Here is a 27086-nt window from a genome sequence, read left to right as displayed (position 1 = left end):
GGGCCATTTTGAGTAAAATGCGTCTAACTTGATAAAATGCAGTTTTAATGTTATTTCAAGCCTTAAATACCTAAAACTAGGTAACATTGACATGTTATGAGAAAGAAATTGGTCATTTGATAAGAAATGTAGAAAATGGGCAAAGTAGAAGTCATATATGCCATATTTGGGCCATTTTGAGTAAAATGCGTCCTAAAACTTAGTCAAATGATCTTTTAATGTGATTTCAAGCCTTAGACACATATAAATAGGTAACATTGACATGTTATGAGAAATAAATAGGTCATTTGATAAGAAATGTAGAAAATGGGCTAAGTAGAAGTCATATAGGCTATATTTGGGCCATTTTGAGTAAAAATGCGTCCTAAAACTTAATAAAATGCACTTTTAATGTGATTTCAAGCCTTAGTCACCTAAAAATAGGTAACATAGAATTGGTATGAGAAATAAATAGGTCATTTGATAAGAAATGTAGAAAATGGGCAAAGTAGAAGTTATATAGGTCATATTTGGGCCATTTTGAGTAAAATGCGCCTTAAAACTTAGCCAAATGATCTTTTAATGTGATTTCAATCCTTAGACACCTACAACTAGGTAACATTGACATGTTATGAGAAATAAATAGGTCATTTGATAAGAAATGTAGAAAATAGGCAAAGTAGAAGTCATATAGGCCATATTTGGGCCATTTTGAGTAAAATGCGTCCTAAAACTTAATAAAATGCACTTTTAATGTGATTTCAAGCCTTAGACACCTAAAAATAGGTAACATTGACATGTTATGAGAAATAAATAGGTCATACATGCATAATGTTTAAACCTAGTAATTAATTCTAACATAATTTTTATGTATTCCAAGTTTTGCAAGGTACAAAAGGAAGATTCGTTGACAAGCAAGGAACTTAATGAAGTTCGAGACATGTTGGCGTCTTTCCTCACCTTTAATTTATAAATTTCACATTTATCTGAAATTATATTTTTTTAACTTTGTAACTACACTTTTTTTATTCCCTCAAAAAAAATATATGACACTTTTTATTTACTGTATTGCATTTGGGATTATTAATATCTATAATATATGTATCATAGTTTGTTCTTATTTCAATTTAGATATTATTATAATTATTATTAATTATAATTAATTTTACTTAATTATAACTATTATTATTAATTATATAAAATTGCAGAATTAATATCAATATTCTGAAAATTTACAGGGGTTTACAGGGTTTGTTATATTATTATTATTATTATTAGTATTATTATTATTATTATTATTATTATTATTATTATTATTAATTATATAATATTGCAGCAAAAAAAATAAAAAATAAAAAATAAAAATAAAAACACTATATGCCACCGGTTAACTGGTGGCTTTTATTTTAAGTACCAAAAAAAAGGCAGAGAAGTTTATTGTCCACCGGTTAACCGGTGGCTTTTAAGCTTATTCCCACCGGTTAACTGGTGGCTTTAAGTGTTTTTGCCACCGATTTTGAACCAAAGGCTTTTTTATGGATAATTCACACCCCTCAAATGCCCACTGGTTCAAAACCGATGGCAAATAGGGGTTTTGAACCGGTGGGCATCACTTTTTTTCACCTAGTATCAAAAAAGAAAATTTTCACACTTAATCCAATGGATTTGCAATTATGTGAAAATTAAACCAATATTTCAAGCACTAATTACTACAAAGTAACCATGCTTAAAGAGGTCCAAAAATGCAGAAACATTAAGGAAAGAACCAAATACATAATCACCATAAATATGTCGTTAAGATTCAAGGTTAACGGACTTCAAAATTTTCGTCAAAAACGAAAAACCCTCGAAAAAAGGCATTTCTCATTAGATTTTGGCTTTTTCACTGTCTTATAAGGGATGAAAACTTTCCATAACGATGTTTCCACCCAAAAATCACTATTTTGGGAGAAAATCTGGGCACGGGGCCAAAAATCACATAAAAACGGGATTAAAATTAATAAAACCGAGCTACTAATCTAATTAGTAACATAAAACAAGAAAAATAAAGCCGTAAAAAACCTTAAAAATATTTTAGTTATAAATTTAAATGAGCAAGGCTCCGATACCTCTACTGGATTTCAATGAGTCCGACTCACCGCGTAAATAAAACCTCAGCCCAAGGAAAAACTCACAATTAATATAACCAAAAAAACATAAATAACAAGATTAGGGAAAGAACTAAATTACCCTTGATGCGTGCTTCACTTGACCAATGGAGCTCTTACTTGAGAAAGTCAAGCCTCACAAACGCAACGGCCTCCGACAGTATCCACCCACAACACGACCCAACACGACCCGGTCTCTTACTTGGAGGTTAGCCAAGTCGAACCAAAATAACTACCCGAGTAATTAATGAGCTTAAAGGTTTTCTCTCAAATGGAGATGCCTTTTTGAGCTCTTACTCTAGTGAACAATCCCAAGGTATGTCTTGGCTATTTATAAGTAGTGCTTCCTTGTGAATTCCTCTCATCTTTCAATGTTGGACTTTTCACAAAAAGATCCCATATGGAAAGAACGTTGAATTCAATTCTTAGTTAAATAAACCAAGGAATCACTAAGTAACAAGTGTCACATGGTTAGGTGAGGACCACTTCCTCACTTACTCCCCAAGACAACTCACATCCATTGTGAGCTAACCACGTGGTACCTAACCTTGATCCCCAAGATGGGTTCGGTTGGGCCGCAACCTTTCGGCCCGTGTCCATGACCCGTCACCCTGGTCCGCGGCCCTTGCCACATGGCACTACCAACGTGGCGCTCTGCCACTTGGTGGCTGCCAACGTGTGCTCCCATATGGCGCTGCCACGTGTGCTACCACATGGCGTGCTTCCATGAGCGCTGCCACGTGGCGCACTTCTATTTGGTGCGCTTCCCTAGCCTTTCGCGTGGCTAGGGTTTTTACTTGTTACTTGAAGCATTTTCCAGTCTCGCCAATTCCTAAATTTTTGCTCGACTTTTAATATTCGAAAATTTCACCATATACCACTGAGTTTAAGCTTAATTCACCGTATACCACCAAAAACTTTCTAATACACCAAATACCACTCAATTATTGTACATTAACATGAAATGCCTTTTTGGCTAACTGCCGTTAGTGAGCCGTTTGGGTTAATTTACCATTTCACTATGTACCATTTTATGTAAAAGTTTTTTCACCATTTTAAAAGTTATTTCACCATTTACCCATTTTTTGGAAACAGTAATATTTTCAAAAAAAAAACTAGCTGTTGAACACTAATAAAGCTTGTAAGTGTTTGTTTGTTATATAAATGGAGTGTTTGAGGGATTCACGTAGTAAAACACACTTCCAAAAGCATTTCTAAAAGATGTCCACACACTCGAGACCATCATCTCCCTCTTTCGATTTTTCGTATGTAAAAGTGCCTAAAAAGCTTGTTGTTGTGGTAGGAAGTTTGCAATAAGGAGCTCAGATTCGGCAAGAAATCCACAACGGTTGTACTATAAGTGTCATGTATGTGAGACATTCAGATGGTGCAAGGGTTATGTGGAGCAAAATGTCGTATCGAATTACGATAATCAAAACAGGGGAGGAATAGACACGCAATTGTATGGAGGTGAGAGCTTGTTGAAGCAAGAATTGAAGGACCTCAAAAGAAGAGTAGCAAGACAACAAAAGATAGTAGACATAGCAATTAAAATAGGAGTACTTATGTTTTTGGTTATTGTATTTGTAGCGTTAAAATGATTATTGTAAACAAAGTATCATTGCTAAAAGTAATATGCATTAGAATTCTTAGCTATATTTTGGTAAAAGAGCACTTTTACATACGAAAAATCGAAAGAGGAAGATGATGATCTCGAGTGTGTGGACATCTTTTAGAAATGCTTTTGGAAGTGTGAAGTACTATGTTAATCCCTCAAACACTCCATTTATATAACAAACAAACACTAACAAGCTTTATAAGTGTTCAACGGCTAGTTTTTTGAAAATATTACCGTTTCCAAAAAAATGGGTAAATGGTGAAATAACTTTTAAAACATGGTATATGGTGAAAAAACTTTTACATAAAATGGTACATGGTGAAATGGTAAATTACCCCAAACGGCTCACTAACAGCAGTTAGCCAAAAAGGCATTTCATGTTAATGTACAATAATTGAGTGGTATTTGGTGTATTAGAAAGTTTTTGGTGGTATACGGTGAATTAAGCTTAAACTCAGTGGTATATGGTGAAATTTTCGTTTAATATTTGGTTTTGACGCTCTAAGCTCGGAATCTGACGTCTTTGTTCACAATACTCGAGTGACTCATTAATTCCTTTCAAATTAATTCGTCGTGACGGATCGTTAGTTGCTTGGGTGTAACCCGAAGGGTTCTGTCAAGGTTAAGCTGTAATTACTGATCGAAAGCGGCCTCCACCTAGGCATTCCGATCACTTGACTTTACTAAATAATTAGCTTTCTAATAACTCCGACCCCTCTATTGGAATAATACACTTGTTCGAAGGACATCATTCCTTTCAGGGTGCATTCAACATCACAAACTATGCACATCGGTTTAATTCCTAAAAGTGAAATCTTAAAATTTTTTAATTCCTTTTTGTTTAAATATATTTTTGATCAATTCCATTCTACTAAAATTAGATTTCTTCTAAAAGTGAAATCTTAAAATTTTTTAATTCCTTTTCGTTTAAATATATTTTTGATCAATTCCATTCTACTTATATTTCCATCTCATGTAATTATGCAACCATTAAATTGAATTATTTCAAAAATTTTATGCCATTATATTCTATCGTTTGTTTCTTCAATTACTTTTTTTTTGCATCTTATGTGATGATTGACTTAGTTTTCTCTTCCATTATAATTAATATTTTCCCTTTAAATTATTCTCTCTCAACCTCCACAATTTAAGTGTTGTACATCAAAAACAAGAAAATCAATTCGGTATATCCTAGAATCCAATTCTAAAATTATTTTTTGAATTAAGTATTTAAAATCATTTTGTGGGACTTGGTATTAGAAAGTTACCTATGTATCTTGAAATCTTGTAGAATAGAGATATTCAAAAGTTTTTTTTTATTTATTAATTTAGTATTTAACTAAGTGGAAAGAGAAAGGAAACCAAGTCAATCATGTGAGGTCAGAAAAAGTAATTGGAGAAGCGAACAAAGGAAAATAATAGCACAATTTTTTTTGAAGGAATCCGCTTAATAAAATGGTGGAGGTTAAGAAATGCTAAAATGAAAAATATAAATAGAAGGTAAGGCTAATTTAATCACGCATGATGGAAAAACATATAAGTTTAAATAATGTTTAAACAATTATATAAAATAATAATGATTCCACTTTTTTCCATGGAACCTTAGATCATTAGTGTCATTTATGCTAATATGTGCACCTAATTATATATCTTTGTTGTAGACCGCACCCTTAAAAGGTTGTGCTGCTACACGCATCTTTATCATAGTTGGTATTGTTGCGGCCAATTTTTCCCAAAAAAAAAAAAAAAAAAAACAAACAAACAAACAAACAAACTAGCAGACTTATACATTAATGCCAGGCAGCAGCTTGAGGACCTACGAGACAGCGGCGAATGAAGAAAGAAAGAGGATAAGAGATAAGGAAAGGAGGAGGGGAAATGAGAAGAAAGAGAGAGAAGCAGAGAGAATAAAGAAGAAGAGGAATTGAGAAAAAAGGAAGGGGGCGGCTCCGCGTCTAGTAAGGGTGTATAGGGTTAGGGTTTTATTTATGTTAAATTAGATTCTGGATTTTTATTTCATTAAACGCATTCGAAATTTCCGATGGCTTTTAAAACCATCAGAATGTTTGTATTTTCCAATGGTTTTAACTTCCAATGGTTTTTAAAGCCCTCGGATATTTCCTATGGATTTGAAAACAATAGGAAATTTGTGATGGCTTAAACAATTAGAAAAGCAATCGGAAATACAGTTTTCGATGATTACATTTTTCGGACGGTTTTAAGAGGCCATCGAAGAAAAAAAAAAGGAAAGCTACAGAAAAGCACTCGCTGGCGATGGCAAGGAGAGAGGAGCACCGATCGTCGGCGAGATATAGTTGAGAAAAGGGGGGGAAGTGGTGGGAAAGCGGTGGGGGATAAGGCTGGGTTTTTATAGAGAGAGAAAAAGTTTTTTTATGCATTTATTTAGTACCACTGCATATGTATATAGGTATTATATATTAAATTAAATTAATATGTATATAACTAATTTTAACCCAAATTTACTTAATACAATCCATGCATTGCACATGCTAAAGGCTAATTTTTTTAATTAAAAACTAATGCCAATCATACAATGTCCAATTCTTGTGAATTTTCATAATGATAAATGCATTATAGACCCGATGATGTATCATTAAAACACTTGTAAAAACCCTAGCAGATTCTTGTACAAACATCCTATATTGACTAGTGAGGGTAAACTACTTAAGTACCTTGAATATGAAAACAATTGGTAAAAGCCTCATATTTGAGTTACTATTAGACTTAACATTTTGGCTTAATAATTTTGTTAGCATTTGCTTATGCTAATCAAATCAAAATAATAAGAAATCTTCCCTAGTTGTTTGAATATCAACGTCAAAATAGCAACAAATTCCAACTGTGGCTGCTTGGGGATTTGTTTAGCATGTAAATCTCGGCCTCTCGGGGATCAAGTGCACAAGCCTTATACACTAAAATAATGTGATATAGTGATTAGAGTACTACAAATTTACCTTTGGACAAAGCAAATTACCATAGGACCAAGACTAACTATTGAGAAAAATAAGCAAGTTTTCCGACACAACGTATGTTCTTGAGAAACAGCGTCAACCCCAAGAGATGCATTTGGAAGGAAAAAAAAAAAAAAAAAAAAAAAAAAAAAAAACATGTTAACGGAAGAGAAACTAGGATACTGCAACAAATAAAATTAATTTCTCTTTTATGTATTTATGTATCTCATATCACAAACATCTGAGGGGCATAAGTGAGGCAGATGAGATCTGGGGTGTTAATCTTGTGATTAAAAGCACCCTTTGGAACAATATAATATATCAATACGGATACCCAGGGGTGCATTCCATACCCTTCCAAGATATCATTTTCCGGCGATCCCTTCCCCTGATAGATCTGGCTTTCAGATCACCACTGACTGGCTTGCACAAGCCAATATCAATTACCGAATTGGATTTTCTTTCTTTCGAGGGTTGAGAGGCCTCATTTAAGTAGAGATCAAAGAGCATTGCAAGACAATGCACTTGATGTGACAAGATATAGTCTTCTTGATCATGAGGTAACATCTTCAGTATGTGAAGATTAACCTACAAGAAAAGAATCAACAGTTAATGACAATGTCACAAGAAACCAATTCCAGTGGCAATAAGTAACAGCCAGAGATCAATGTAAATGCTCCTTGACTGCTCCTACTAAACCTAAAAGAAATAGCTCATTTATCTTACAGCCTAACCATTAAAGGTTGGCGAGGTAGTATCTCAATCAATGCACAAGACTAGATCAGAAGACCTTAATTGACCACGACACAGCTTACCAAGTCATCAAAGTACAGATACAAAGGATGGGCCATTCTGTATTCTTTCTGACCAAAATAAAAGGCAAAGAATATAGGAGCCAATCCCCCCACCCCCCAGAAAATAAATCAATTGACAAACAGAGATTAGCATAAACATTAAAAATCCTCCCTTATTAGTATATTTTTAGGTCAGTTTCAGTACTTTATAGGTTTTTTTTTTTTTTTTCTTGGAAAAATTGCTCCCATTAATCTGAACTTTGCCTCGTCCGTCCAAATTAATCCATACTTTCGATTATTATTTATCACACCCAACAGGGGGTATTAATCTCTATTGCACCCACAGGTCATTCAACGGTCCAACCTAATGTAGCAGGTTACCTAGACATGTGTCAGCGTATGATTGGCTTAAATTTTTTATTAAAAAAAAAAAAAAAAAAAAACACAAACCACCCATGCCCAACGGCTGCCACCACACCACCCCCACCCCGTCGGAAAATCAGCCCCATCCCCGAAAACTCCTCCCCTGCTGCCGGAAACCGCCGCCCAGCACTCCCCCTCCCTCGAAACCCACCCCTTCCCATCCCCCACCCCCCAAAAACCCCTCCCTCGCTCCCGGAAACCGCTGCCAGCCCTTCCCTCGAAACTCAACCCTTCCCTTTCCCCACCCCCGAAAACCCCTTCCCCACCCCTATTTCCTCCGTCGCTCCCCTCTCCCCCGCCGTTTAAAGTCCCCTTCCCCTTCGCCTTCGTTTTCGCCATTTCCCCCTCCCCGCCATTTCTGCCCCCTTCCCCTTCGTTTTCGACCCAAATCTAGCCTCCCCTCCTTTATCCTCCCCGAATCTGGCTGCCATTAAGGGGTGGTTGCCGTTTTGGTTGGCTAGGTTTTTTTTTAAAAAAATTTTTTTTTTTATTTGACCATTCATGTAGTGACACGTGTGCAAAAAAATCTAACACACAAATGTTGACCGGATTAACCAATTGCAGGTAAGTTGGGTGCAATAGAAATTAATACCTCCTAAAGTTGGGAGTGATAAATAATAATCGAAAGTATGGATTAATTTGGACAGACGAGGCAAAGTTCAGATAAATGAGAGCAATTTTTCCTTTTTTTTTTCAATAGTAGCATTTTTAAGCACATGTTGACAAGGGACAAGGACTGAATTTTTTAAACACTTCGTCCTTTTTACATAAATTCTGGTTCTTAGGTATGAAGCTTCTAAATTTTCTATACTATAAGCTGCTAAGCTAAGAGTTGATCAGTCATATCATAGGCGCGACCGTGCGATCTAGCCATCTTTCCACCATATAAGCTGCTAAGCTAAGAGTTGGTCGGTCATATCATAGGCATGAGCTAGCCACCTTTCCACAAGCTTCCAAAGGTTAGCTGAGTTTTATAACAAGGCAAGTCACAAATTCACAATCCTCATTCTTTTCCTTGATTAACCAATTCCAATTCTTTACTCAGCCTCTTTCATTAGGAAGACGTCTACCAAATTCAATTCCCGTATATAATTTACCCAACACACTTTCTCATCTACCCTATTTGCAAGAATGGCACTATGTAAGATATAATGTTCTACTTACTACTTTTTAACGACGTAGTGACTTACTGTTATGATGTCATGCCATTGGATCAAAGTTCTCAGAGAGCAGTTTCTATGAAATGATAGGGATAAAAGCTAAATACTCTTTGTAAATGTGCTCAAGGAAGCATAACAAGAGCTTAGGTTGCACAAGGACAAGTACCAAATTGGATACAGACACGAAACGGGTATGTTATACGCTGGTTTAAAAAATAGAGGATACGGGTAAAACTAATTAAATATTACGGAATAAATAATATGCTCTTAAAAAGAGAATTTCATAAAAATTTCAATAATATTTGATTATTTTACTTTACATATTCAAGAATTATGCAAAAAAAATCATTAAATTTCATCAAAATGAATAAATTGAAAACAAAGTTTGTAAAATAAAAGTAACAAGTACATAAATTCAAATGACAAAGTGCCCGATACCCAAAAGGGTGCGGGTGCGTATTGTGTGTTTGGTAAAGGTACGATGATCAATTGAAGTACCATGCATTATAGACAAGAACAAACTTGAATTCAGTAATGATAACATTATCTTTTCACACAGATGATAGGATTTTGTATTAATTCATTATCAATAATTTTTAAATTACCACCCAAAAATGTAACTATTTTCAAACTAACCACCCGTTTAATTTTTTATTTTATATTACCACCCCTTAAATCAAATTAATGCTCAGATTACCACTCATTTAAAAAATCTGGTGGATTTTTCGTCTGTAGGCCCTACCTAACACTTTCTTTGACCCTTTTGACTGATTTTTTCCCCGATTTTTCTCTTTAAAAACGCTCTCTAAACTTTAATTCACATTTCCTTCACCAAATTCTACAAATTTCAAAGAGAAAAATGTGAATTGAAGTTAGGAGAGTGATTTTAAAGAGAAAAATGGGGGGAAAAAAATCAGTCAAAAGGGTCAAAGGTGGGGCCCACAGACGGAAAATCCACCGGATTTTTGAAATGGGTGGTAATCTGAGCATTATTTAATTTAGGGGGTGGTAATTTAAAATAAAAAATTAAACGGGTGGTTAGTTCAAAAATGGTTACCTTTTTGGGTGGTAATTTAAAAATTTTCCAATTACTATTCCATTTTTTAAAATTAGGACCCTGATGATTGGTTAATTTCAAAACATTTTATAAATAAGTAGATGACTTTGTAGGACATCTCGTAGTGAACACTATTTCCCTAAAAAAAATTAAATGGAGCAAGACCATTTAACACAATATATATAGAAATGATTCCACAGACAAGGGATACAAGGTCAAGCTTAGGGAACTACATATATGCCTATTAGGCTATATTGCCAAATAAGGAAAACTCATTTTAAGCAAAGGAGTCGAGACCTATGCTTTTGAGATTGATAAAAACAATTTATGCATAATTCAGTTTTAATCAGGGAAAATCAGTTATAAATAGTGCAAATCAATTTAAAACAATAATTGTGAAAAGTTAAATTAATATCAAACTTATCTAAAGTATTTAAAAATTGTCTATAAGAAATAATTGGGTTCATACAGCAAAATTAAAGAACTGAACATGACAAAAATACTAGTGAATCAGCATGATCAATTTTATATAGAACAAATACAAAAACTTAAATGAGTTTAGCTCAACTGAAGAAATCAAGGCTTTAGAAACTTTAATGCCTACCTCAGCTTCCATGGCACGAAGCTCGTTGTACCATATGGAGTGGTCGAAGGATGAACTGTTTCCATCAGAAGACTGAGCACGTAAACTCAATCTGAAAAGAGGAGGCCTGAGTGGATACTCCATGCTTATACAAATCTGACATTGCATACAATCAATCAACAAAGTGGCTGAAAAACAGCAGAATAAATAAGAACATCTGAAACTAAGTAATTACCTTGGCCTCTAGATCAACATCCCCCTCCACATCTCTTTTCCGGGTTAAAACAAGTTCAAACTCTTTAACTGCATAATCCACCCAAAAATTTCCCTCGTCAATAGTACTTTCATCTTCCCGGTCAGTTTGGGAAGTGTCATCTACTTCACTTTCACTATCCATCATAAGATCCATATCATCCTCATTTCGCCCAAAACTCTGGTTTCTGGCAGTTTTGACTGGGACTGTTTTATTTTTTGTTATCAATGTCATCCGTTTAGAATGTTTGGCAACTGATCCTTGATTTAGATTAGCAGTAGATTCCTCATCAGTCACAACAACTGCTGGAACCAAAGATGGAAGTTCTCCATCTTCTGTCACAATCCCCTCTTCTTTAGAGGACCCAGCTCTTCCTGCCATGTTTGTATCCAAAAAAATATGGCCTTGCTCCACATCAACTCTAGGTAAAGGAATACCTTGGTCAAGAGAAGATCCTAGGGGTGACCACCTATGCAGAAAACACAGGTGTTGATGTGCAGCCCACGGAACACTTTGACAGATCAGATGGGGCCATGTATGTTTTGTAAGTGAATCAAGCTGTTCCCTGTAATCCAAAGATAACACTCAACAAAACAGAATCAACATAGATAAGCATAAGTAAAGATAGTCTTAATTATATTCAATCCCAGCAATCAAAAAAAGCAGGCTTAAGATGTATTTGACTGATGGCATCCAGACACAAGAGAAAAAGTTAGCAACTGCAAGGGACTGCAACTAAACCAAAAATAAAAAAATAAAAGGATCGAAATCCAAAATTTGACATTCTGGTTTTCATATACAAGTTTTATATTCTATCCTATCACTTCAAAACCCAGACAAATACAGCAGTGACTCACACAAGTGCAAGCTGAGCCTTCTTCCTCAACCTAACTCTCTGCACCACCGTCTGCACTCGATTTTGCTGCCGATAGAGTGAAAGTCCTGAAATAACAGAGTCCTTCCCAGCTTCAAACTTAGCAGCTTCATTACTAGTGGATGAGGGTGATAACTCAGGCAGAAAATCAATTCCTGCCAAATGCTGGGCCCATTTATATGGGCGCATAGTACGTTTTTCATCAAATTCTGCTCCATCACCCAAGAGGAGCTTAGCAGACTGCGCCAATAACACATCAAGGTAAAATTTCATTGCAGGATTTCAGAAGAACCAAAATAATCAGTATTGAAATTTTTTTGCATATCCCCAAATTTTCAGGGCAATATTATATCAATCATCAAGAAGTCAACAAAGTGAGATGTTCATACTTGGTGAGGTAGCTCAAGGCCTGTGTCATCAGGGAATAGATTGCACAGAATATTATTTTCAGGCCCTTGATCAGACCCCTCAACACCCACACAAACAACATTCAGCTTAAACAGGTACTCAAACTTCAAAGTAACAAGTCTGGCAGGCTTTGGATCAGAAACTTCATCGTCATGGACATGGACAATAATTCTAAGTGGATGAGCTTGATATAATCCAGCTGCATCAGCATTTTCCTTGCCAGCCATTTTTTTGGGTCGCTTTCTCCTTCTTTGACCATCATCTTCCTCATCCACTACATCATCATCTATCCGTGAACTTTCCTGCATGGATGATGTGCCTAGATAAAAGACATTTGTCAGTCCATTCACCCAATGATAGATGAAAAATATTATATCTGCAAGGAAAATCGGCATCATGCTATAGCTACTGCCTATGTTACATTGACACGGGTACGGGTATCCGATATTGGTACGGATCCGAGTGTCCGATACGTCATTTTCAAAAATTTAGGACACGGGGACACCGTCTTTACTTTGGACTCGGGTACGGATACGACAATAAAAGAAAAAAAAAATAGGATAATCATAGCAAGTCCCCATAAAAAAATTTGCAATTTTTATTTTAAATTAGACTGTATAATATACTCTGTATAGTAATACTATTTTTTTTTTAACGAAAAGTAGTACTACTACTAGTCTACTACCTAAGTACCTAATATAATAGTCTAATACTGCCAAAACTCTTATTGATACTGCCAAATTTTAAAAGCATATGTTGAAATTTCTGTAAAAAGAGAGTGGAGTGTGGGTCCAATAAAAGACTCAACCATTCATTTTTTATTTCTCTCTCCTCTCTCCTCTCTCCTCTCTCCTCTGTTGAGTGTTACTGTTCGCCATTTTTGAAGCTCTTCCCTGCTATTTTTGAAGCTCTTCCCTGCTATTTTTGAAGCTCCAAGACAACTATGCCATACCCGAGAGCCAAACGGAGTGTCCGGAACGGATTTCATACCCGGGTCCGTGTCGGGTCGTACTGACCCGGGTATGAGGCCAAAAATGGCGTGTCCGAGTAACATAGGCTACTGCATGCACATTGCCTTTTGTTTCTTAACACTGAAGGAACAAGATTAACATGTAGAACATAAAAAATAAATTAATGAACAATGAAAAAGGGAAAAAAAAAAAAAAAAAAAAAAAAAAAAAAAAAAAAAACACATGAAGATATAGACTACAGAAAAAAGATTAGACAACATAATATGATCATCCATATTGAATAATTCTTATTTAAGAACAGGAATAGCAGATACCAGTATCTTTCTGTGTTTGCCGCCTAACAAAGGCTTGAGCATCCTTCAAGCTTCCATTTATTTCCAATTCAATGTTTTCCCCAAAAGCTTCCTTTTGGGCCATGAACTGAGAGTAAATTATATACAATGGCTGAGGAAGCAACTCTGCTGCATGCAGCTGTTTTTGTTTCTTCGTATGTAAAAGTCCTAGTTGGTTTTGTGCAGGCAATGACGCCTTCTTCAAAGCCTTGAGATGTGAGGGAAGACTTGACAAGAACTTCTTTCTGTTGGCGATAGTCTCCAAATAACTTTTCTTTTTCTGCTCCAGCGTCTCACGAAGCTTGCATAGCTCTTTTCTCTGTGAAAGCCATGTCAGTAGTTCTCAACCATCATACAAAGTTCATAATATTCAAGTCAAAGTGGAAACTAACTCCAACCATCTCATTTAGCAAACAAAAATAAACATAAAAAAAATAGTAGTGAATTATATTCAAGTCAAAGTGGAAACTAACTCCAACCATCTCATTTAGCAAACAAAAATAAACATAAAAAAAATAGTAGTGAACTATATGAATCAAAAGCACTAAGCTTGCAAGCCCCTTGTATCACTTTGTGAACCCCCTAAAGAAAGAAAGGAAAAACAGCAAAAATTAGGGTGTACAGGCTTAGTAATACATACATACTATCCCTGTCCCCTTAACAGTTTCAAACTTTCCTTCATTGAGCAAGACTCCCCTCTTAGATATAGGCTTTATGACTAATGAGTCCAGTTTCTCTCCTGAGAGTCCTACTTGGATTCTGTACCCACAACTGGGACGTGTCGTGTCGACACTAGTACAGAGGGATGGTGGACCAAGTCAGAGCATCACAGACATTAATAGCACTCAATTATCAAGACAATCATACTGATTCAACTCTTCTATTTAGTGAGGATCGCCTTTACAAAAAAGAATTTTGTAAAAGTGCATACATCTAAAAAGTGAGTACCTTTGGTTCTTTCATTTAGAAGATTTCAACAACAAATATATGTAGAAATGGAAGTATCTAAAAGTAGAAACTTAAGTTCTTTCACCAAGGAAGTTTCATGGACATGAACTACTCAGCCCTAGTGGCTTCATTGCACTATCATGTCTATCTAGCAGCTTGCTAGAAGAAATTCTGAAGAGATAGTGTTCAATAGCTTATGTAAACAGGCAGATCATGCTGTTGTTGGCTGAAACATTGTATTGTGGAATGGAACTGGTAAATGGTTGAGGCTTCTGTGTGCTATTACTGTTTCCTACTATTTTACAATCTCAGGTGGAAGAAAATAACATGTTAGAAGTCCTAACTGGGATATTTTCTCAACAACAGAGGTAATAATTTTTGTAATCAAAAACATCATGACATCATTGGATGACACTGGTGGCTTGATGGGAACAGAAGAAAGCAGACAGATGCAACCATCATTGTCTATCAGTGGAACAGCATTATAACAATTGAGATAAAATTAAACCCATCCAGCCCCACCATCTCACATAGCCTCATACCATTAATTCTACGAATCTAGGTAAGGAGGGTCACACATAAAGAAGTATCTGCAGCCAAAAATCAACAGGCCCCTACAAAGGCAACCATAACATGTATGCCTCATCAGGATAAGAAAGCTAAAAGGCATATCAACCCAAACAAATATCCCAACATTTCGCCAACCTCAACAATTCCACCCGAAAGAACTAAACAATCGTTATAATATAAATGGTTCACTTTATTGCAAGGCTCTTAATATGTATCCATCATGGTTCAGAAATACAGTTTTTGCCGCAATCGTGGAAACTATCAGGTTGTGGGAATGGAAATGACTTGTTGGTCGTGGACCATGTTGTGATTGTTGCAATATGAAATTGACTTCGAAGTCTTTTAGGATTCTATATCAATTGTACTTTGTTAGAGTAGTTAGAATAGACTATGGAGACATGGGGATTCTTTCAACATATCTTTGAATAGCAAGTAAATTTGGAGCACAGCACGACATGTAACGTTCAATTCGGAGCGATTCGGGGTTGGACCTTAGAGCGTCTAATTCGAAAAAGATCACAGGTTTTGAAACAACTCTTACTCAACCAGACAATCTCAGTTTGGTCAACTGAAAACCCCTTGCAATATGGCCCAATCTAAGCAATGCAGCTGTATTTTTGTACCATGGAATCAATACTCACATTTTTTTTTTTAGGATGAACAAATAAATATAATAAGAGCTAACATATCAATAACTATATACTAAAGGCGAAACCTGGAATGACACTTGTCATTTCCTGGTTAAAAATTTTCCCGTCTTTTTTTCTTTCCTTTTTTTTTTTTGGCCATATTTAAATAACATTCATTTTATAACCTATAATAATAGTAGTTATTTCCATTTTGACAACATATTCAATCCAATTATACTTACTTCCTCCATTTCTATTTAGTTGACGCATTTGATTTAGGCAAATATATTAAGGAGAGGAGAGAGAGTGAAAGAGAATGAAAAAGCAAGTGGGATAGCTTATAAATGCAAGGTAAAAAAGTTACCCTAAAAGGAAACGTGTAAACTAAGAAAAAACTTCCTAAAAAGGAATGCGTGTCAACAAAAAAGAAACAGAACATATATTTTACATACTAGAAAAATTTTAGTTACAAAAATACTTTTTTTTTTCCTAACATTTTTTTTTTTTTTTTTTTTTTGAAACCAAAATACTAACATAGATTAAAAATAAGGTATTGTAATATAATAATTTCCAAGATTATTATAATATTATCAATATCATTTTTTTTCTCCAACTTTTATCATTTGACAATAAAATTTATTTTAATTAAAAAAAGAAAATTCATTATGGTAGCATACTTTGTATAAATCTTAAAATTACATAACGTTTATAAGAACAAAATCATTTTGCTATAGTATATGTACATAGCATATGTAGGAAAATTAATCTAATTACTCCAAATTTTCTAAATTTAACCTTATAGCTTCTAAATTTAACCTTATAGCTTCCAAATTTCTATTATTATATTATTTTTTATACAATCTAATTCAATACTTTTTACGTATTTGGTATTGGTATAAACTAAAATTCAAGGTATTTTGTTACCAACAATTTTTTGAGATAAATTATTGTCGAATTAACACCATTATTTATAACTTATTTGTTATAAATTTTAATTATGACCGTGCATGGCACGGGACTTAACCTAGTACTTTGTATATAGTAAAATGTAAGAGGGCAAGTTCTTCTCCAATGGATAAAACTATTAAAATTCACCCAGAGTTCCTGAATCTCCAGAATTGAGCAACTCCTATGGGCCCTAGTAGTTGCTGGAATCCACAACGGATCACAAAGTGACACCTGAAAAGGTATGCAAAGTATGTCCTAACTGCACACACCATAACACTGCCATCAAAGCATTATGGTGACTATGTCAGCCACATCCACTTCTTCCCCTCAGCCTTTGCTAACTCCACAAATAGAATCTTCCAGAAATCCATAACAGAATGGGGTTATTGAGCCACATGGTATAATTTATAGCATGTGGGCAGGATTTACATTTTCTTTACCAGCCATATAGTAGGCATACCAAGATGTTGTTACAAATCCCAAGATTTTAATATTGCGAGGGATGAACAAAACTGCAGAGCTCTAATTCTGAATTCTCTTGATTTATCCCTCTGAGGAATTACCTAAACATTAAACTCTTAACACATATACATTTAAAGGATTAGTCAATCAATTAATAGATACCACTAATAACTCCGCAAATTATACAAATATCAAGTGAGACAACATAAATAGCATAGATCATGTCCAATGCTAGTATCCAAAACAAAAGGCATTCATCTAAAGCAGATCCTTGGCTTTCCAAAGGAATAACTGGAAAATTGGGTAGGTGGGTAGCACATAGGCAAATATTGACAGTACATGAAAGATTTGCAAACAAAGTTACATAACAAATCTCCCATCCACACACTGAAATCTTGCCCCTCGGATAACTAAATGAGAAACCAAATTGCACCCTGAAATTGCACCTCGGATAACAAGTTTTGTGATTTGGTTCCTCATTCAGTTATCAAGTCCAATTTGGGTGCAAGTTTTTGGTTTAGATTAGTAAATGAAGTCATAACAAGTCTCCCTACTCTCACCAATACAACACATTGAGCATCCCACCAATTTTGACAGAGCTTTGTTTAAGGATTGAAGAGAGTTGTTAAGAACATACAAGTGGTCTTACTCTTAAATAAATTAGTCTTATACCAAGTAAATGAACACCTCTTCTCTTTTTTTTTCTTTTTTTTTTTTTAACCGCACGGCAAATTAATACTTCCTCCATTCTTTTTTTATTGCACCATAGGGGTTTGACACAAATTTTTTGGTAGTGGAAAAAAGGATGAGAGAGAGAGGTTAAAATACAAGATTGACCATGTGATGGTATACATAAACTAGAAAATCAAGGGTTGAAAAGTAAGGGTATATTTGGAATTTGTAATGTGAACACAAATATTTCTTTCCCTAAAACAGAAATGGTGCAATATTTGTGATACTTCCTTAAAAGGCAAGTTGTGCAATATTAAAAAAACGGAGGAAGTATACAAGTTTGACAAAGTTTGAAATGTTGCTTTAAGTTTGTATGGATGATTGAAGAGGGGGGAGAATCATTGTTAGATATGATAATGATGATGATACTAGGGACAATACCTTAATTCTCAATAGCTCAAGAATTGAGAAAGTAGTTGGAGAGAACTATAAATGACACTGCAATACCCTTATGGTGTGTTTGATGAAAGAATTTCATTTAAAACTTTGTAATTGGGTGGAATGAGGTGTTTAGAACCCAATAATTTGAATTATGGAATTGGCCCATATCCTTAAATGGTGTTAAAGGCCCATGTATAAGTGTACTTCAAAGTTCAAACACTGTTTATTGTCATTTCAAATTCAGTCAGCCCATTTTTCCTATGATCTCCTTTCTTTTTCATACAATTTATTAGATCTTTAATCACAATTCTACTTCTCTTTCACTCCTAAATTTTCCTCTCTCTCTTAAACTTACACCAAGGCACCAATGTCCCAACCAACACCACCATTACCCTCTCCCCTCTTGAAAATAGCTATCTTTTATGCCACTGCCACCTTCTTGACACCACTTTTTCGCTGACCCTTAAAATGGCTTAGGTTAATTCATACTTGTAATTGTTCAAGACTCCTTTGTTCCCGGGATCGGTACTTGTAAATTTGTTCTCAGTATTTTTTTTTTAGAGGTATTTGTCTCACCGTTGGATTTAATTCTTCTTTGCTTTGGAAATCAAATATAAGAATATCCAATGTTCTAAAATAAAAAATAAATAAATAAAAATAATCATTTTTTATTATTGAATTTTTCTTTGATGATTGTATTCAAATTATGTTGTAATTTTTATTTTGGGAATACTAATAAATTCTAGTCCATCAATCCAGATTTCGAATTCAATTCTTCTGCTTACTACTTCAGCGTAAATTAAGTTGAAATATTGAATCCTACCTTCTCCGTAAGTTATTTCTTCAGCTGAATATTGACTATTCTAAACTGAAATTCTACTCAATTCCAAACTCAAAGTGGAATTGAAATTCTAGATTTCATATTGTCGTTATTAACAAAACACTAAATTTGCAACTGAATTTCAACATGTCAATTCCAACATTTAAAATGAACAAATTCATATTCCAATTTTACAAACACGACTGCCATTTAAAATGGAAAAATTCAAATGAAATCCAGTTAATCCAATTTTCCAAACACTACTACATGTCAATTGTGCTTGAACTACATGTCAATTGTGCTTGAGGAGACAATGCTCAATGTGAAAACTACAGAGTATCATAGATTAGAGCTGGTGATATGGGATTAGATCCATTAGGGAAGGCTGGATCGTGAATGAAACCCCCCTATCAGTTTTGACAATTATCACGGGACATAGTTTTAGGTGATTAATAATTATTTGATCATCAATTTTTATTTTATGATATAGCTGATATTTTGGACAATATGTAAATATGATCCAGTGGGGGTATCATTTTTATTGAAAAGTTGGATGTGAAAAAATATAATGGGGTACTTTTATTACATGTGTGATGGTGTAGGGCCCTTATACAGGGAAGAGAAATGCAAAAACCATTTTCCCATCAACAGTATTGTTAGACATCAATCTCTTAAATCCCAAATATCCTTCCACTTATTTAAGCACACCATATTCCACTTCATAAGATGGTCGTTCCTATTACCACTAACTCCAAACACCACCAAAACTTCATCAACCTCTCAGCTTTATGTTGTTGCAGCGACTGCAATCTTAAGAAAAGAAAGATCAAACACTATTTAAACTACCTTTGCTACCAAAAGAAAGTACACATTCTTCCAGCCATCCAATTTCCTTGAAATTTTCATAATCACAGGATTCCAAAAAACCCTATGAAGAGGGAATAAGGGATCCCTCCAAGAACCCCAATAAAACTGAGAGGATAAGCCTGAACTGGACAACCTGCTAGTTCAACAAATTCTGCTGATAAACATGTTCTTTTTTACCACCTGAAATATGTTTTTCTTTTAGTATCTTTAAGTATTACCTATCAACTCAAAAAATATCAGATATCCTTCACTCAAGTAATCATAAGAATAGGAGACTGAAGATTCCTAATTCACGGCAATTACCTGAATCCTTAGCGAATGACCTCTATTTGCGGAAAATGAAATGTATGTGCCCATTTGTCCCCCTCCCAAAAAAAAAAAAAAAAAAAAAAGTGAAATAAAATAAAATAAAACCATCAAGTTGGCATTACCCTAAATTAGAGTTACAAACTTTAACTTTTGTAAGAGTTGTATTGAGTGAGTAGTCGCTTTGTCCTTATGCGTACAGGGTAGGATAGGCCCTGTTGACATATAATGAAATAAGGCAATCTTTTAGAGGAACAACCTAACTGAAAAGGAAAATGAGCAATTTTTGGGTTGGAGATTCAATAACACTGCCTTAAGAAGACAATGTCCAGGTAATAATTTGATATATAACTGGATGACAGCCTTGGTTACAGAGACTGCAACTAAATCCCTAGATAACTAGCATCCAATTAGGTAAATCATAGCAAGATTACCAATGAATGAATGATGAGCTCCATATAAACTTACACAACATTGTAAAATATAAAATGTGAATCTGTCACTCAGGTCACATTATTAAGTTTCTTATACACATGTAGAAGAGATCAGGAGATGAAAAGCCAAATAAATGACTACCACAATATGCATACCACTCTGCAACAGCATAGAGATACAAATAAGTAGTTACCTGGAAAAGCTCATAATTAAGCCTTTTAAGCATCAAGTTGTGAGCAGTTTCATTTGATACAGCAGTTCCTTTAAACTCTTCAGGAGCTTGACTAAAAAACTCAGCCTCAGTAACAAGTTGAATGTCAGGATACTTGGATTTGAAGTCTTTGCATGCCTTAATAGCTTTCAGGTAGTGGCTCTTCTCATACATCAAATTATGAAGTTGCAAACTCGTGGAGTCCACAGGTGCTTTTGCATGTTCAGTCTCAGCTTTCACGCGATCTTCTTCAAGCAAGATCTTACGGTTTGCCTGCATCAAACATCCTCTATTATGACAATGCAAAGGAATTCTTACTACTAGGTTATAGATCATATCCATTAAACATATTAAAGAGTTAAAAAAAAAAAACTATAGATTAGCAAGATTATATTCAAGTGACATACAGACAACTTTCTCTATTTAATCTATACATAGCCATAGCATCCTTTTAGAAGATGAAAATACATATTGGAAGTCCAAGAAGGAAGGGAAGGTAAAATAATAAATCGAACAATTTCATTAAATTATACTATTTGATGACCATGGATACATAAATTCAATCATAAACTTATGATATCTAGATATAATAGACCTAAGCTGTTCAATAGGATGACTAACACCTTTAGGATATTATGTGCCAAAAAAAAAAATTAAAATTTTTTTTAAAAAATAAAATAAAGGAAATTTTAGAAAATAACACCACAAAAAAACACAAATTTTGATAATAACACCTAAAAAAAAAAAACTTTTATTATAACACCACAAAAAAAACCAAAAAATTGATTTCACCACCACTTAACGGACTTTTGGATGGAATCCGTTAGTGGGCCCATAACAGACACGTGTCACTATCCTATTGGTTTTAAAAAAATTAATATAAAAAAAAAAAAAGAAAAAACCCTCAACAACCAAACCCAGCCCAACCCCACCACTGGCACCACCTGTCCACCACCACCGACAGGCTAACCCAAGCCGTCGGTACCCCTGCCCCACCAAAACCGGCGAAACCACGAACCCCTGCCCCAGCTCGGCCTTGCCCCACCATCAACCACGTTATTCGCATCGAAAAACCCTCGCAACCACCACCTCCGCCACCATACACAACAAATTCCCATCCCTTACACCACTTCCGACACCCCTCCAGCCACCGAAAACCCCATGCGACACCCCTTGAACCACTTCCGACACCCCTCCAGCAACCAAAACCACGAAATTCGCACTGAACAACCCCCGCAACCACCTCCTTTTCCCACTGAAAACCGACAACCACCACCATTTTTCTTCCATTTCACAACAAAATTAGCAACTAGTGGTCAAGATCGGCCAATTTAGGGTCGAATTTGACCACTCAGGCCCTAACTTGGCCGATTTCAACCACTAGTCGCCATTTTTGTGGTGGCTAGGGTTTATGGAGTTGCGAGCTAGGGTCTCAATCGCTGCGTCTGGTGGTCTATAGGGATTTTCGGGGTTGGTTAAGGAGGGTGGGGGTGGCTGGGTGGACACTGGTGTGGCTTGGCGGCAGTGGGGGGTAGTGCCGGTGGTGGGATGTAGGGCTGCCGGTGGTGAGCTTCGTGGCTGGGCTAAGGGTTTAGGTTTTTTTTTTTTAAAAAAAAAAATTAACCAATATATAACTGACACGTGTATTTAGTGGGTCCACAAACGGTTTTTTTGACGGCATCCTCTATGCGGTGGTGAAATCAAATTTTTGAGATTTTTGGAGGTGTTATAATCAAAACTTTTTTTTATATGGTGTTATTATCAAAATCGTGGCTTTTTTGTGGTGTTATTTTCTAATTTAAATTAAAATAAAATAAAATAAAAATAAAAAAAAAAACCTAAACTAAGAGAGAGAAAGACATGACTATCCACACTAATAGATATCAAATCTTAGGCGTAGTTTATTGGAGCATAGATACATACCTAACCTTTTTTTTCACTATATCTCAGAAGGATGTATCAAGTTCTACCTATACAAACAAGAACGTGGAAATCTTAGATGATAACATTATATTCTAAAATTAACAACTCTTGACATACCTTATTATAATGATACATTACTCCCTTTAGAGGAAAAAAATAAATAAATAAAAAATAAACTATACTCTTAACCTTATTCATTTTTTTTCACCAAATCTTAGAAGGATGATTCAGATTCTACCAATAGAAACAAGAATGTACAAATATTAGATGATAGTTATATACTCTAAAAGTTACCTCATTAAAATTTTACAACCTTTAACAATCCTTATTATGAAAGATTAATTAACCCTCTAAATAAAATTAAAATGAAAATAATCCTCCCTCTGTTCACAAATAAATGTCTCATTTGACCCCAAAAATCATGTCTCTAAATAAAAAAACTCATTTCACCACTATCTATTTTACTATTCACCTTTAATCAATCAAACCCTGCTATTTTGTTTTCTTTATTCACTTGACAAACCCCCACAATCTCTTTCTATATTCACCTTTAAACTACAAACCCCAAATTCTTCTTTTTCTATTCACATGTAATCAATCAAAACCCCACACTTCCTTAATTCACTTTTAGAAAATAATTTTGCAAAAGGGCAAAGGGATTTTCATTTGGAGACGGGGTATAAACAAGTTTAAGTCACAATTTCTTAAAGTTTTCTTTCGGCAACTATTACTCCCTAAACTCCTTAAAGGTTGAATTCAACATTGAAGACAAAAGTTTGAATAATAAAATCAACATCAAATCAAATGATGAAATGAATTTCCAAGACTTCCTTCAAAAATTTCATTTGTATACATTTGTTATTAATTCGTCAATAGCACATAAATAAACCACATGAAGATGGATCAATCTAAAGTAATTGTATACATTTGTTATTAATTCGTCAATAGCAAATCTAAAGTAAGTATGGTCGATTTGGTCACCAATAAATCCAAAATGCTCACATCAAAGATTAAACAACATAAGATAACTCTAATAAACCTCATCACAATAAATTGCCATAAGCAGGCAAAAAATTATTCATCTTTTAATACTAGAATCTTTGGGTTTGAAGTTAGAACTCACAAAAGATCAATAGAGTTCAACCTATTATCGAAACCTACCTGTAAATCTTATTTTGATAAATCAAGAGCCATATAAGGAAAATAATAGAATTAAAGACTTAATCATAATTGATTTTAATGTAGAAGGATGAATCTCAAATATCTCAATCAAAACAATATTTGGTACACTTGGCTTAAAAACTGAACATTTGATTTATTTGTGTGAGGGGGATGAAAAGTAAGAGCTCCTCTTTTCATTTTTCATCCAACAAGCTGTTATCAATAGATCTATGAAGTCCTTAAAGATGATTATTTTAACATGTGGCCTTTATGCCTACAACAACAATCTATATAGATTCATAAAATAATTGATATATTGCTTTGAAAGAATAACTAGATAAACTGCTATTGCTAAATCAAGAAAGAATTTGTTGAAAAAGCCTGATCCATGCTCAAACTTCATTTGTCTTCCTAAATAATTTGATAAATATCAAAGATAAGATCTAGATGTACTTTTAATAATACAGATAAGTCAATAATAAGCGGACAAACTTTTAATGTACTTCATTCTCTGCTAGAACTTAGGGGCCAATCCGTCAAGTGGTTAACATAAGAGAAAGGTGAAGGGTAAAAAATATCTAAAAAATCCAATATTATTGGTTGGTATGGTGTAGGAACTGAATATTCTATAATGAAGTTTATTGACCTATGAATATACAGAGAGAGAGATGATATTTTAATTATCATTTCAACCACAATAGCTCTTTTTCTTCAAGGAACTTCCATTCTACCCCTTGCCCTCTTCCTTTTCGCAGCCTGCAACCTCCACTTCTTTCTTGTATTCAATCTTTAACCATCACCAACAACATAGTCTCTGACAATAGTGTTGACAGGCCCGATTCAGATTCTAGACTGGAAAATCCAAGGCCCCAAATTACATCTATGAAGCCAAATGTGCCCAAGCTTAGTCATGGAAATCAAAATTATGGCTTGTCTGGCATAATCGATTAACTCTGATCAAATCTCTCTCTTTCTTCCTCAATTGAACAATTTGAATCTTGGGATATCAGTGGTTGATAAGATATGTATAGCTGGATAATTGCTTTTGTAGACGCTGTGACTTACCAGCCAGCATCACCTTGAAAATTTGTCAGCAGGTTGCAACTTAAAAGTAGGTAATTAGAGCTGAATAGTTATCGTGAGGTGATGGGATGCTGGGGGAAGAGTTTGACATGGCTAGTTGACAAAAGGTGATTGGGAGAAGAGGGCATGTATGATTGACTTTATTTAGCAGAGTTGAATATGTAATTGACCATGAAATTATCTACTTTAATACAGTCTAGCTGTTTTGCAGTACAAAATGTTACACTGACCTCTTCCGTAGTTCATTGACCTAAAGTTTCCAAAGCTACACTATTACTTCAGATCTACATTTCGGTAAAGGCCCTTAATTCCAGTTGCCTGATTGCAGCACTAATCCGTAATCACAAACTATTCTAAATCACAATGTCAGCATAAAGGGTGTCCATTGCAAACAGCCTGACCCCTAGCATTACCTCAATAAATCAATAATAACATAGAAGCCATTTCCAATAATACAGTGAAAAAACACATCTTGAGAGTCAAATCAGATAAAGTCTAATTCAAGGTAGAAACATAGCAAGGTGCTAAATCGGATTGAATTTAGCTCAATCAACAATACCAAACACATACCCACCCTCAATTGTCATTTTAGCTCCAATTCAATACACTGCCGGAAAAATTAGTAGATACAAATTCAGGATGGCCTTCAAAACAGTTTCAGTTCACCCATTAATTAAACAACTCCTCCCACTCCTTCATACTCCGGGATTTACACATTCACAATATCACAATAACTAAGATTGCACCAAAATGAATGCTAGAACCATGGAATTAGCAAGTACAAAATCAGGAAACCCTTAGAACGATTTCAGAATCACCCATTAGTTCAACAAATCCTCTCACTGCTTCATATTCCCGAATTTACACATTCACTATAACGCGATAATTATATTGCACCAATATGAATGCTAAAACAACAAATTATTATAATAAACATCCATTATTATATTACCAATTAACAACAAATTATTCTAATCTTCAAACATCCATTACTATAATTCTAATAACATAGAATTCTAATTTCAAAACATCCATTATAATAAGAAAAACACAACACGAATAATACAATTAACAACAAATCACTCAAGCAACCAAAAAAAATTTATCCAGCATAAAAATTCAATGCAACAAACCCTAGAAAGTGAGAGAGTTAGAAAGTAACCTGACGAAGAGAGACGAAATTGAGGAACATCTGAGTGACAAGCTCGCGAAGCTCAGGTTTAGGTTTATCATCCTTTTTGAGAGAGAGCATCTTAGCAACTATTTCTTCCACAGAAAGCTTGCTTTCTTTAAGCAAATCATAGGGAGATTTCTCTACCGCCATTGGAGGAACAACATTAGCTTCCGACGTTGACGCCGCCGCATCTTCCATCTTAACATCCATGGCTGCTGAGCTCTGTCACCTCGATGTGGTTATTGCTTGTCAATTCAACTGTGGACTACTAATCTAGCGGTGTCAAAACTCTAAAAGCAGGCAGGAGTGCAGGAACCGGACCACACCAACCTGGACTAGACTGTAGATCGGTAAGTTAAAATTCAAGATCCGGATTACCGAAGCCCAGACCGAACCGAACCGGTTTAGACTTTTTTTTTTGAAAGCATGGTTTAGATTGATTTTAGAATTTTTTTTATAAAAGATTTTTAAAAATTTAATGATATTAGCCATGTTTGGTAAATGATTTTGGCTGGCTTTTTTAGTAATGATTTCCCTCAAAATTGTTTAAATCAAAATTACTTCCTACTCTACTCTACGTCGATTTAAAAACTTATTCCCTAAATAGTGTACACGTAGGATCAGGTATTAGCTTTGTAATTTTTTTTTTAAGTGTAATACCGCAACTGGTGATAGCGGTTATATATATACTTCGTAGCACTTTACCACCTCTTCCCAGTCTTCCACTCTTCCCAATTCTATCTCCTCGGGTTTCAATGTTGTTTTTTTTACAATTTCAAACCTCTTTTTTCTTCTTAGATCTTCTCTCTTCTTTCTCTCTGTAAAACACCAGTTTTTAATTGTAACTTTATTTTAATTTTCTAGG

General features: G+C 34.7%; 1 protein-coding gene across 1 annotated transcript; it reads right to left on the bottom strand.

Annotated features, from left to right (window-relative positions):
- Nucleotides 1-6896: 6896 nt before the first annotated feature.
- On the bottom strand, nt 6897-26661 carry LOC145638896 (THO complex subunit 5A-like). Its single transcript, XM_081689955.1, has 8 exons — nt 26210-26661; nt 20863-21153; nt 13554-13890; nt 12250-12587; nt 11844-12100; nt 10969-11551; nt 10755-10889; nt 6897-7304 (listed from the first exon to the last, which is right to left on the bottom strand). Exons 1-8 carry the CDS (start codon nt 26429-26431, stop codon nt 7038-7040), a joined length of 2430 nt encoding a protein of 809 aa, XP_081546081.1. The 5' UTR covers nt 26432-26661; the 3' UTR covers nt 6897-7037.
- Between the last annotated feature and the right edge of the window lie 425 nt (nt 26662-27086).

The sequence above is a fragment of the Chenopodium album genome, chromosome 7, assembly GCF_948465745.1.
Source record: "Chenopodium album chromosome 7, dcCheAlbu1.1, whole genome shotgun sequence".
Taxonomy (NCBI): domain Eukaryota; kingdom Viridiplantae; phylum Streptophyta; class Magnoliopsida; order Caryophyllales; family Amaranthaceae; genus Chenopodium; species Chenopodium album.
Note: the sequence above shows the minus strand (reverse complement) of the source record. Positions and strands in the feature narration are given on the sequence as shown.